This window comes from Chrysemys picta, chromosome 2 (genome assembly GCF_011386835.1).
Source record: "Chrysemys picta bellii isolate R12L10 chromosome 2, ASM1138683v2, whole genome shotgun sequence".
Lineage (NCBI taxonomy): Eukaryota > Metazoa > Chordata > Testudines > Emydidae > Chrysemys > Chrysemys picta.
The window spans coordinates 226,063,727-226,078,137 of record NC_088792.1 but is presented as its reverse complement, the minus strand read 5'-3'; the positions used below and the strand labels follow the sequence as shown (position 1 = coordinate 226,078,137).

The 14,411-nt window shown below is 41.0% G+C and overlaps 1 protein-coding gene across 5 annotated transcripts in view; it reads left to right on the top strand.

Annotated features, from left to right (window-relative positions):
* Positions 1-11,911, top strand: part of TOX (thymocyte selection associated high mobility group box) — a 271,473-nt gene extending 259,562 nt beyond the window's left edge. For all 5 annotated transcript variants that reach the window (XM_005301157.4, XM_065585611.1, XM_065585612.1 and 2 more), the window contains 2 exons: positions 8,315-8,466; positions 9,977-11,911. In XM_005301157.4, coding sequence (XP_005301214.1) covers positions 8,315-8,466; positions 9,977-10,013 — 189 coding nt within the window. In that variant the 3' untranslated portion in view covers positions 10,014-11,911. The remainder of the gene's footprint in view (positions 1-8,314; positions 8,467-9,976) is intronic.
* The last annotated feature ends 2,500 nt before the right edge of the window (positions 11,912-14,411 follow it).

Sequence of the window (14,411 nt, the reverse complement as noted above, 5' to 3'; positions counted from 1 at the left end):
AGCCTCAGCGCTGCCAGAGTCTATGCCAGGCATCTCAAAACAAGATGGCTGGGATCCCCTCAGTATAAGCATAGGCCTAACATCCAGTGTCGGTACTTCTCTGCATTGGAGAGGTGTGTGCGGGTCTAGGGGACTTGCCTGGATTCCAATGCTAGTTAAAACTGATATGGCTGGGGTGTTGTGCACAAGAATGCTGACGGTCTCAAGAGAATCAAGGCACGCTGTCAGCCCACTCCTCACAGTGGTGGGTGTGAGCATTGAGCAGCCAGTGAGCTCTGGAGCTTGCTGGCTTAAGAGTCAGTCTGCTGGCCCTTCCAGCCAATGTGGTGGTGTAGCCAATCAGGCAACCAGCTGCAGGCCAACTGCTGTTGTGGGTTGCCTAGAGACTAGCGCTGCTGCAGGCCTGATTCCTAATGTGCATTTTCTGAGAGGTTTCTGAGTTTCATTCATGGTGACAGGTACTTATTAGCTGTTGAAAGGCTGTGCTGCTGATCTTAGGAAAATGGCTACATTTCCCCTCTAAATATCACGAAGCATGTGTGGGATGGAGTACATACATCTTATGGTGCCATTTTGTATTTGAAGGCTACAAACTGCCTGAGACTCTGCAAAGTCTATTCAATGGACTTTGTTTTGTAATGTTTGTTTAACATTCATTTATATGTTTAAGTATATTTTTAAGAACAGATAGACAACTTGTCGTACAGAATGTTAAATTTAGTTTAATTACATAATTAATTTACTATATTTACAAATTTTATTCTTTTAAAATAATTTTAAATTAATTTAAAAGAATAAAACTGTTTAAAAATAAATGTATCATTAAGAATTGTAGATCTGTAGCTGTACTAAAAACATAAGGATTGCCATACCAGATCAGACCAGTGGTATCCAGTCCACTATCTTGTCTCTGACAATCACTAGTAATAGATGCTTCCGAGGAACTTGAGAGTAACCTCACAGTGGACTATTGTGGAATTACCTGCCCATCAGGAAAGTATTTTCCTAATGCCCTAGAATTAGTGGCTGGCTTTTGACGTGAAACATTGAAAGTTGATATGCTTAATGTTTTTATCCTACCTAATACAACTGTGCGTGCTCTCATTATCCATACAAAAATATCTGCTTTTTATTTATGTATTTATTCTAAACTCTTAGTTGCAATGATATCTTGTACAAAAGAGTTCCATAGGTTAGTTTTACACTATTGGAAAAAACAAAATCCATTATCAATTTTTAACTGGTTGTATTTGAGTTTCATTAAAGGGTTTCTCATTCTAGCGAGTGAATAGGACTGCCTGAATTAACTCCTGTATAGCGTCCATTATTGTTATACTTCCTCTTATTCATCTCCAGTCTGAACTAAACAGTCCCAGCCTTTTCAGTTTCTCCTCATATAGAGCTGTTTTATTGCCCCTGATTATTTTCATTGTGCTTCCCTAAAGCCCTTCTATTTCTGCTATATCATAGTTGAGATGGGGTGACTAGAACTGAACACAGTAGTCCAGGTGAGACCATTCCATCGATGTACAGAATGACTATAATATTTTCAGTATTTTCTATCCCAGATTTATACATCCTAACATTTATTCACCACAACACTGCCACCAGTAGCCAGAAAGCAGAAACAACTCAACACTGCACAGTGAACGTGTGTTTACATTAAACTGTGCAAATACATGTGTTTACATTAAACTGTACAAATACATGTGAGGGAAGCCTCACATGTATTTGGCATCAAACTTTAGCCTGAATATAATCTGAAACTGTAAACATGTGTTTACATTAAACTGTCCATACGGATGGTCAGCTTCTTTTCCTGAGTGGTTGTAGTTAATTTAGAACCCATTAATATGTACCAGTAATTCAAATGATCCCTTCTAATGTCTTGTAACTTGCATAGGTCAAAGTGAATTTCATCTATTACCACATTGCCTGTACATCAAGCACTGATAGATCTCTTAGAAATTCTTTACAGTCTTCTCTAGTCTTGACTAACCTAAATAATTGTTGTCATCTGCAAAGTAGACCACCTCATACTTCACTCCTTTTTTCCAGATTATTAATAAATATATTAAACAACACTAATCATAGTGCAGATCCTGGAGGTGCTCCTTTGATAACCTTTTGCTATCTGGAAATTGACCATTTATTCCTACTCTTAACTTTTGTTCTTTGACCGTGCTTTACTTCTCACCCCATGACTTCTTGCCAGAGTTTCCTTATACTTTCTGGTGAGGAACTTTGTCAAAGGTTTATTCAAAGTACAAATACATTATTTAACAGATTCTCCTTTATCAGCTGTTGACATACTCAAAGAATTCTAGTAGATTAGAGAGGCATGATTTTCCTTTTACAGAAACAGTGCTGGTTTATCACTATCATATCATGATCATAGAAGCACTGACTTCCCCAGTTCCTGGGGGGTGCTCGAGCCCCACTCCACCCCAGGCCCCACTCCCGTTCCACCCTTCCCCAAAACCTCCACTCCACCCCACCTCTTCCTGCTCCCATCCTCCCTGCCCCACCTTTTCCCACCCCTGCCCCACCTTGTTCCACCCCCTCCCCCTGCCTCTTCCTGCCCCCGCTCCTCTCCCTCCCCTCCAGCATCTCCTGCAAACTGCTGAACAGCTGATTACGGTGAGCAGAAGGCGCTTGGAGGGAGGGGGAGGCGCTAATCGGCCGGCCCGCTGGTAGCCAGTAGAGGTGGAAGGGGAGGTGCTGATCCATGGGACTGCCGGTGGGTGCTGAGCACCCACTATTTTTTTCCATGGGTGCTCCAGCCACGGAGCAGCCACGGATTCAGCACCTATGCATGATCATATAGGCTTTTTATCATTTTATTATTATTACAACTGGTGCAGACATACATCTACATATCTCCCTAGTAGATGCACATTAAAAAAGAATGAGGGGTCTGTTATGATTTGCATTACTCAAGCAGGATTTAAATTGTTTTTTGGGAGTAGTATATGCAGTATTTCATCTTTTGGCTCTATGTGACCCGACCCTATCTCCTAAAGTTCACATGTTTTTTTTGCTTTCTGAGAGCACTAGAGATTTCTAGAATCAGAGCTGCATTAATTGGAGCATGGTGATTTGTGGTAAAATGTAATTTACCTGTGGAAGACACCTTTGCATACAGTATTACTTAATATCAGCATCTGCTCTGAGACAGTCAGTTCTAAGGATAGAATTTGGCCTGCTGGAGTGAATTCGGCAGTCTTTATACACAGATAAAACTCCCAATGAAGCTAATAGGATTTTTCACTGATTTAGGGAGGGCAACATTTGGCCCATGATCAATAAAATTACTTGTGTCCTGTGGATCAGATATCAGCTTTAAGCCATTGGCTTCACTTGGGCCTTGTGAAGAATTCTGGCTGAATCAACCAAAATTCCTCTGGGGTTCAGGGGAAACACATGTTGAAGTAGGAGCCCGTTTGCCTCTACAAACATTGGTGCTCCTTCCTGTTAACTCCCCACTCTCAAACTTACTGAACTCTGACGGCTTGTGCGGAGAAGGATGGGGACATGGTCTCGTCGTCTCCCAGCCACTCCATGACCTCACTGGAAGGCTAGCCTAGCATTGCTACTGGAATTAGTCCAAGCACAGCACCTGCTTTCTTCCTTTGCCTTCTGATGGTGACTGGCCCTGCAGTGGGGCACAAAGTGGAGGAAGGCTCTTTATTACCTCTGTCCCACCTTTGTACACATGCAGGGGCAGCTAAAACAAGGCTCTTAATGTCTGATGCCCATGGATGCAGGAATCCGTATAGTGTATATCGAAAAAAGGCAGAAGATTAATGTACACTCTGGGGTTTTTTTTAAATAACGGCTCATTTCCGTATACCTTTGGTTGTTGGTTTTTTAAAGAAAATAAATGTATACTGCAATGTGATTGCCTAGCCTGCCAGAAATAATAGTCTCATTTTTTCTACTACATATTTTATAAAATAAACTCATGGGCCTGCTGTATTTGTCCAGATTTCTTCCCCTTTTTGTTACACTATGTCTTCGAATGAGGTCAAGAGAAAAAAAATCATTAATATCTGTCAACTTCCTTTATAACCTTAAGGAAAAATCTTTGTATGATATCACACAGACAGATTTTCAATTTCCTTGTGTAATAAACAGATGCTTTAGGATTTGGATGTAATTTAAAGGTTTAAAAAAATCACATTGAGATTGATGAATAAATCAGTTGTGAAGACAAAAACATTGATGCCTGTTGAAAATACCTCTCCAGACAGGCAGGAAATGAAATTAGTTCCCAGTAAAGTGTGGAGATGAGGATCACTGTTTAGTTCTGCTGCAGGCTTTTTAGGACTTGCTATCGTGGCGCAACAAAACAGCTAGGGCTACAGAAATCTAATTAAAGAGCAAATGTCCCTTCTGACACCAAATTAATCTTTATCAAGTTCCCTATTTTTATTTCAATCTGGCACAGGAAAATGAAATTTAAAATTCTAGGCATGTTGCAAAACAGTTGGTGATTTTCTCTTGAGCATTACAATGCAAAACATTCAGCATTGTTTAATTAGACCTCTAAGCACTCATTTTCTGAACACTTTTTATTTCATCATTGTGTGTTAAGGACTTACACAAATAATGCACAAATATTTACTACAGGCCTAATATGAGGCTGTCTTCCTATGTTATGCAGATATATACTTCCAGGATTCATGAAAAGGCTGAAATATTGATTGTTTACATTTTGGATATGATCATCATTTATTAGCCCTTTATTTTGAGTAGTTCTGGAATTCTTAAATTATCTTTTGTTTTGGTGTATATGTGCTCAACAATGTAAATTATCATTTGTATTATAGTAGCCCTACAAAGCCTTAACCAAGATCAGTGCCCCATTTTGCCAGGTGCTGTACATACAGAGTAAGAGACAGTCCCTGCCCCCGAAGAGCTTACAATTTGAAGGCATGTCTTCACTGCAGTGTTAGCTTGAGGTATAACTCAAGTAGGGCCCATAACCCAGCTCTCGTCCACACACAAAATTCTCTAGCTCCAGTTAAACTCGAGCTAGCTGACCCATCAGGGGATGTGGGTCAAAGCTCAAGGGCTGCTGATGCTGAGGGTAGAAATGCATTGGAGACTCTGTGCTGTAATCCAAACACTCTGCAGCTTGAGTGTTGTTTGAGCATCTTTGGGGTTGTTTGTTGTGAGCACTCTCACCTGAGATAGGCTGACGTGAGAGGAGTTAATTTGAGGAGAGTAGATAACTTCAATGAAGCCTGGCATAGACATGACAGACAAAGGTTGCAGAAAAAGAAGAATTATTACCCCTGTTTTACAGATGGGAGAACTGAGGCGTAGCAGGATTAAGGCTCTGATCTAACAAAGCACTTAAGCATATGCTTACATTTCAGCACAAATAGTACCAACTGTGTCAGACTATTCATGTGCACAAACTTTGCTGAACTGGAGCCAAAGTGACTTGTCCACGGTCACATAGGAACTCTGGGGCAGAGCCTGGAATTGGAGCCCAATCAGTACCAGGCCAGTGCCTTCACCACAGAACATCCTTCCATTCTGAAGATGTTTATTCATCCTTAGTCTAGCCAAAGTGTTTACAGTGTTGTACTGTTGTTCTCTCCCTCTGACCTGAGGAACCATCTGTCTTAGACAGAAAGTATATTTGATTCTCTATGCCTGTTCAGCTCCGTGCTTCTCTAAAACAGGTGGCTAGAGCTACCAACACTATCAGATGGTCCTGTGTATATGTTTGCTTCATAAAGACTGGTAATAGATCACTAAGGAGGATGTACCTCCAAGGTACAAAGGTAATTCTAAATGCCTGAGAATATGCTCTTTTATATAGTTTCCTCTTGCGACTGAATTAGAAATGGCCCCAAGACTAGTGTATTATATGATAATATTATATCATATTATACAAATTATGATGATAATATTACAAGACCCAATTCTATGATCTTCAATCAAGCAAAACTCTGATCAGAGTCAATAGGAGTTTTGCTCAATTAAAGACCACAGAATGTAACTCACTTATTGTTTGTTATTATGAAGCATTATTTGTATTCCAGTAGTGCCTCAACTAGGTTAACACAATTCATATCCAGGAAGACAAAGTCCATACAGCTGAAGAACTTTCAGCCTAAGACTCCACAATGCAATGGCTGTTGGCCCATACAGTTTGGCTTGAAGGATCAGGGCCTAAGAAGACAAGCAATTTACATAGAGAGGGTGAGAGAGTAACAAAAAAATGTGTATATCTTTTGTACACAACCGTATATATGTTACACATCAGCTATACCCCATTATCCCTCAACCTATCCACCATTAGTTGGCCAGTTTCTTGCAGGCATCCCTCACAGAAGAAGTGGGTCTTCTGGAAGGATTTGAAAGAGAAAAGGGTACTGACCTTATGAATCAATTCTTGAAGGGCATACTATGCAGGGCCAGCTCCAGGCACCAGCCCTCCAAGCATGTGCTTAGGGCGGCACCTGGAGGGGGGCGGCGCTCACCCGGGGAGAGCGGGGCCCCGGCCGGGCTCTCCACCCTCCTCCCAGCGCTCCGGCCGGTCGGGGAGAGCGGGGCCCCGGCTGGGCTCTCCGCCCTCCTCCCGGCGCTCCGGCCGGTCGGGGAGAGCGGGGCCGCGGCTGGGCTCTCCGCCCTCCTCCCGGCGCTCCGGCCGGTCGGGGAGAGCGGGGCCGCGGCCGGGCTCAGCGCCCTCCCCTGCCGCGCTCCCCGGCGGGGGGGGCGGCGGGAGGCTTTTATGCCTGGGGTGGCAAAAAAGCCAGAGCCGGCCCTGATACTATGCATAGGAGGCAGTGTGGAAGAAGGTCTGAAGAAGGTTGTAGGAGAAGTGGATAAGTTGGTGATCAAGGCTAGCATTTTTAATAGAGTGATTGGTGGACATGATAAGTCATAACAGCAGATAAGTGGGGGGGGGGACAGAGGTCTAAAAGGCTTTGAAGATAAGACTAAGAAACTTGAATATAATGCAGTGAAAAATGAGGGCCAGTGGAGTGATTAGAGGAGGGAAGTGACATTTTGTTCATTTTGTTTTTAAAGGAGGCTCATTCCTAGGGGCCTAACAGAAGCTACAATTTTTCTTTCTTTCTTTCTTTTTGAAAAAAACAACATGGCTCAGTTATTAAACCAGAAACAGGAAATAAATCTCCCTAGCAGCCTCTCCTACTACAAAGTGTATATAAAGCAACCACATACAAACCACTTAAACTAACAAATACAACTGAAAAGTCATGCATTTAGTCACAGGCGTGCCATACATGAACTCTGGCCAGAAAGAGTGGATTTTCAAACTAAATATTTTAGACCAAATTCAGCCTTTGCTTTAGCAGTGCACCTTCCATTGACTTCAAAGGGAATTATACCTGCTTGCCCCAGCACTGAGTTTGGTCTCCATTTTTTTCCAGCAACCACTGGTTGGTTTCATACTGCATTCATATGTTCTAAACTATGAAGTATTTCTAACTTTATAGAAACATTATGTTTATTTAGGATAAACTTGGTATAGTAAATCAATACCTGGTGCCCTTGAAATTCTAACAACTCTGCTAGTTTTGAAAGACAGCATTTAAACACGCTACTATATTGAAAGAATATGCCAAAAACCTTTATCTCTTTTCAATTACTAAATATTTCATTTAAAAAAAAATACATTTCTTTCCATTCTCCGTTTGTTTTCTCCTCTCCTTGGTTTCAAACAGCTTTCACTACATTAGTTGCCCAACTGTTAAAAAGCTTTGGTTGAATTTTTGTTTAGTTGAGAAAGAAGTACAAATAAAAGAAGAAGCAGATGGTCCCTTTGTGACTGAACGAAGAAAAAGGGTTTAGAGAACAATATGTGAATAGGTGTAGTCTAATAAAACACTCAGCCACCTGCTGCCTGCATCCTTCAAAAAGATTCTGTTGCATATTCTGGGAATTAACTACTAGTGTATCCTTAGTTTAATCAAAATGCAAGCTCTAAGAAGCAAACAGACTTTATTTTCCCCTGAGTTGATTGAGTTGTCCTCTTAGCTTTAAATTGTTTCTGTTCCATGGCTCTTAGTTCCATACTATAACTGTGTGTTATCTAACAATTTGGTGTGTTTTGTTTTGTTTGTTTGTTTCCAAAATCAAGGAAAGGTTTTTAAAAAATAAAAAATACCCACACACGTTTTCTGCCTGTTTTAAGTTTGCCAATTCAGAGTATAAATACAAGGAAAAGGACTCTGATATTTTGTTCTGCACATGCTACTTTTAAAAGATTTTTGCACCTAATCTACTGCTTCGTTTATTGTACATTGTATTGGCTTCCTTTTTCTTACAGGGATTTACTCTTCAGCCTGATTATCAGAATATCATCAACCCTACATCTACAGCTGCACAAGTTGTTACCCAAGCAATGGAGTATGTTCGTTCAGGGTGCAGAAATCCTCCAGCACAGACTGTGGACTGGAATAATGACTACTGCAGTAATGGGTAAGCAGCCAATGAATGCCACCTGGTGTTGAGCAACCTTTATGACACAAATGTCTGGCAGGGGGTGGGAAATAGCTCTGTTGCCTGTTTCTCTACTGATTTTTTTTAGAAGGGCATCTGTATTGGTGCTGTGTTTATTCAGTAGTTGAATTACTGTATGAAAGCAAGTGCTTAACACATACAGTTAAAGATTGCTCTCAAATAAGTGCATTTTACTTCTGGAAAACTTAAATTTGCCAGAGAACTGCAATTTGATCATTAAAAGGTAAGATTGGGAGGGACAGATCACTCCTTCCTGCTTGATCAGGGCTGTGCTAAGAGAGAAATGTCACAAGTCTCCCCTCATAGAATTTTCTTACAAATTCTTCCATCACTGGGTGGAATTTTTCACCCAGTGGAACAAGTGCCATGATGCTCAGATATTATAGTGATGGGCCTGGTATCAGAACAGAAAAGAATGAATCTCAGGGAATTCAACAGAGACACAGGGTGTGTCTACACAGCAAAAAAACCCGACTCGGGCTCGCTGGGCTCAGTCTGCAGGGCTGTTTCATTGCTGTGTAGACTTCTGGGCTCAGGCTGGAGTTCAGGCTGTAGGACCCTGCAGGGTGGGAGGGTTCCAGAGCTCGGGCTCCAGCCCAAACCTGGAACTCTACAAAGCAATGAAACAGCCCCACAGTCCCAGCCCAAGTCAGCTGGCTCGGGACAGACGCAGGTTTTTCTTTGCTGTGTAGACATACCCACAGTGTCATCCACACAGAAGCACTATACCTCTACCATGGTGCCCCTTCAGACCCTCTCTGCTAGATCCCATGAAGCACAACTCCAATGGAGCCATGATGACAGACTCCTCAGGCTACTCCAGGAATCCCCGACATGTGTGTGGGGGGGAGGCAATTCAAGGAGGAATGTTGCTAATAGCTATCTTACCTTTTGTATGGATTCCCAGTCAGTCTTCAGCAGGTAGTTACTGTGCCTAATATACTCAGACCCCTAGCCTGCCCCTTCTCAGCCTCTGGCATGCCTCCCCACTGCAGAGGCTGCTTACAGCCCCTCTTCACATCATACACACCCCTGTACAAGAAGGTGGAGATCTATGTACAGAGAGAACCTTGGCTGAAGGCCCCCCGTGGGAGCCAGGAAACAATAGTTCTGTGCTTGCCTCTTCCGCAACCTTCCTGTGTCATCCTGAGCAAGTCACTTCATCTTTCTGCACCTCAGTTTCCTTATCTGAAAAATGGGGATCAAAACATTTCCCTACCTCGCTGGGTGCTGGGAGGTTATTTCAGTCACATAGGTAGTGCACTTGGTGATTCTCCAGTCATGCTATGGAGGTACAAATTATGGTTAGTATTTTTATTATTTTTGTTAGAGCAGTGCAACCAGTACTTCAGTGGGAGACGCAAACTAGTGACGCCTGAAATATGACAAGTTTCTTTCTTGTGAGGTGGTAGAACTAATAAAAATTTGACAGGTTTAAAAAGTGTTTGCTCTATTTCTTTTTGAACAGGGGCATGCAGAGGGACAAAGCACTGTACCTTACCTGAAAATCTGGAAAACCTCTCCTTTCCGTTGAGGATTGCAGGGAAGTCTTTTCATCACGGATTGCTTTATGCAGTCAAGGCAGTTCTGCATTTTATTAGAAAATACAAGTTGCTAAGCACTTAGGACTATTTGAGCTTGTGGGTCACCCACTCTGGAAAAAATAGTCTTGCTTCTTTCTTTCTTTTTTTATTTTATTTTATTTTTTTCCTCAGAGATCCTTTAACGGACATTGCTTTTCTTCTTTCCTGAAGGAAAATTGGACTACTCAGATTTTATGTTGGTTTTTGCTGTGAAGTGCTGCGCTAGTAACTGCCTTAGCAACTGTAGATAAAAGTCCTGGATTTTCCATTGGTTTTCATAATGGGTGTTTATATGAAACTACTAAAGACTTTTTAAATGGCTTGATGTAGCAGTCATAGCAAGTTTGTAAATAGCATCTATGTTACACTCTCCTAGAGTATAAAATGTGAATGTTTTTGTAGCTAATTGTAATTGAAACTGGCTCACAATAGGGGTTAAATTGGCAAACATTCATATTTTTACTTCATTTTTAAACAACTGACTAATAGTTCTATATTTTCAAAGTATTTGGAAAAAATAGTATTCCCAAATGGTGTTAATTAAAAATATTGGCTTTGTCTCATTAAATAGATAAAAGGGTGAAAAAAACTGGTATTGGGAAAGAGCACAAACACATTTATTTTATACTGCCTAAAAATGCTTTTTTTTAAAAATCACTTTACGTGTAATGGTTAGTAAACATCATTTAAGTCCTTTTATGTATAAAACTGCCAAATGCTTACCTGATATTTTATTAGATGCAGAAACAGATTGGAGACAGCTAAATTATAACCTTTACATATGGCTATGTATTATTGTTTCTTCATACTGTGTCTGTATTTAATCTTTTTTTAATGGAACCTGTTGCGCCTATTTATGAAATAATAAATATAGGTGTTTGTAAGTAAATTTGTTAGCATTTTAAAGAGGTTTCTTTGCGTTAACTTTTGCTGGCAAAAAATTATTCACAACTGATGTGAATATTTTATTTAGTTTTTCAATGACATGAATCAAGCCAAACCTGCGTTTTCTGGCAGAAGATGAAAGTACCCAACATTTATTTCTGCATTTCTTTGGCTGGTGAAAAATGGAAAAAAAAAAGATAGTTTAAGTACTTCCCTTTTTAATGCATTGTAACAGGGAGTTGCCCAAAATGAACTCATAAGCCAACAAGGCTAAATAAACCGAAAGGCACCGTCTGTTAAATGCTGCCTCTTGGAGCTCAATCAGTTTTGGTTAATCAGTCAAATGAAATAAAAATAAATAAACTGGAAAAGTTAACAAACATGCTTCAGCCATTTTATCATGAAGGCAATAGGTCTTGTAATAAGAGATGAGTGACTTTGCTCTGAGCTTGAGAAGGGTATCGCAAATACTTACTAAAATGTGAGGTGAGTAACAAGGCAGTAGGATAAAGAGTAAGAAAGCCAAAATAGAACATTCTCAAGGTTTTAAATCAGGGATAGCTAGGAAAACATATTATTGGGGGATGTCAACTGGGATGCCTGTCCAATTGATGATGAATACCACTGCTTTGTATTTCCTATGTGAAATAAAAATAACAGTTCTGATTCAATATATATTGTGTAATCCAGTCAACATTTTTAAAAAACAAAAGGTACAGTATGCTTGTTTTGGAATGATTTTAGGCAATGTACAACCTGAATCACTTGAGCATGTAATAACTAATAAATAATGCAGATCAGATGTGATTACTCAAATGACTGTAGCTGAGAGCTCTAATTTTCCTGTCTTGAAACTGTATAAGAACTCGTGATTAAGTTCACAGTTTATTGTTTGTCTGTTTAGTACTTTAGAAATATACCAGCACTGCTAATTACCCAATGTCTTCTATTTATTATATTATAATAAACTACATTTTCCATTCTCATCAGTTCTAAAATGAGAAGATAATTATTGGGACGGGAAAAGTCAGCTATAACTTTGACAGGCAGATTTTTTCTTGTATGGGAAAGATCTGTGTTACCTTAATCTTTTTAGAGCAGCTGTGCAGAAAAGGTATAAAAGTTGTTAATTACAATATCCAAGCAGAATTCAAAATACAAGCAAAAATTAATGTAAATAAAAATACATCATGAATAAAATACTTATTCTGTATGAAATCACTGCTACTTGGTCTTAGTCTTTAAGAGCTTGAACCTACAACATGCTGAGCACTCTGGCCCCAATCCAACAAAGCAGTTAAGCCCATGTTTAACTTCAAGAACATTACTAGTTCACATTGACTTCAATGGGAATTCTGTGCCTGCAACTGTGGTAGGCCCTGGCCTTCAGAAAGAGCAGCAGTGTTTATCTTGTCTACATGGCGTTCACCTTGAAATGCCTTGAGTCCACATGCAACCTGTTTTTAAACCAATTTATTTGGCCTCTTAGGTTGCAATAAGTAATCGTCCTAGGAACAGGAGTGAATCCATTGTGTCATGAGTGTGTTCATTTTAAGGTTCATGTGGACACACTCCTAACTATTCTGCTACTTTCCCATGTTGCATCACTTCACACGCAGGTCAACCTGTCCTTGTGTGCCCTCCACTGCTCTAGGGTCATTTTGACTAGATGTCACTTCTTGGTTTAAATGCTGGCAGGCAGACGAGTGCCTTTTTTCAGTACCAGGTAGTAGTGAGTTCACATACCTATTATAGCAGCCATGCCCCGCAAGCCTTCAAGTGGACATCTTTAAAAGTTCTGGCCTTGATTGCTCTCTTTGGAGAGCTATATATTCATCCCATGTGGAGAAGACCTGGGACTGAACATATATTAGTGGATGCCAGGAGAGGAATCATGGGAGTTTGCTAGTATGAACTCTCAGGGCCAGAATTCTTATAGTTTCTGATAGATGTCCATCCCACAATGCACCACAAGAAAAATCACAAATCATAGAGCTGAGTGGTAGAACATTGCAATATGGGAAATCTGCTCAAAACACTGAGCAGTTAATTTGAGGGAGCACAGAACTGTGTGGCAACTGTGTAGCAACGAACATACCTTAAACCAACATAACACAGTTGTGTCGATGCACTTCAATTCAATATAGTTAAATCACTGCACTTGGAGTGAACAAACTGGATCGATGTAAGATCCCTGTGCCCATCTGGCCTTAGTTCCAGAGGAAAGATCTAGCATTGAAGCTGCAATGGCAGCTTTTCATGGCTGATCTCAGAAGAAGCAATGTCTGGTTACTATCTGCAAAGAGTTACCTGATACTTTTTTCAACTGCATGTTAGCAGATATAAAGGGTCAACAGCAGGCATCCAGAAGATGGAGGCCCAGGGTCAAAATCAGCCCTGGCAGCAGGTGAAATTCCATGGAAATCTATGGTGTTGCAACCTTTCCTCCAGCTCAAGAATGCTCAGCTAAGGCACATGTGTAGAGCCAAGTGATAGGTGAAGAATACAGAAATAAAAACAACCTATCAATTAAAAAAATACAACTAAGATAAATAATGCAAACATGGCAAAGGCATCCAACTTTGATATCAAAATAACAGACACTGACGGAGATCATTTCTTCCATTAAAGCAAATTAACAACCATTTCCATTCTGATGACTTGTAAAAGGCAATAAATTGTCATTGAAAACAGACCTGGCCAGGACGATAGTAACACATGAGCTCCATCTGATTGTCCCCAAGGTATGGAAGAGCTACCAGAAGGAAAACCTTTGGAATTCACCACTTGCAATTGCCCAATACATCCTGGAGACACACTACCCACTAGGGTCCCAGTCCTGCTCTCATTGAAATCAATGGGGGTTTTAACAAATAATGGGCCTGATTGATACCTCCCAAAGTAAATCCCATGGGAGGAGAGGGAAACACTGTGAGGAACCCACTGTAGAGTTTCTCTCCCCTCATTTTTCCAAAGCCAGCAGGTCTGGCTGGATGCATAAGGGGCCAGGGCCATCTACAGTAGGGCTTTGTGTATCCATGCCCCAGAGCAACCCCCACATCCCATTTGCTGACTCCAACAGAAGGGGCCTTCACTGGGAAGGTAAAACAGCACCATGCTTATCTTTCCTACAGAATCGCTGCAGAGCTGGTGAGGGGACAATGCACATCAACCAGCCCCTATCCAGCGCTGGGCTCCCAACTACCTGGCCCTATCTGCTTAATACTCACCCCTCCCATACATATCCCAACCCCATGGAGTGCCCTTCACATGCTCTGAGGGAACAGGGGGACAATGCCAGTGAGGTGGCTGACAGAGTGAAGAGTGATAGCAAGAAGTAGCTGTATGGAACACACCAATCGACCTTAAGCGTGACCTCCTTTTAACACACACACACACACACACACACACACACACTCACTCACTCACTCACTC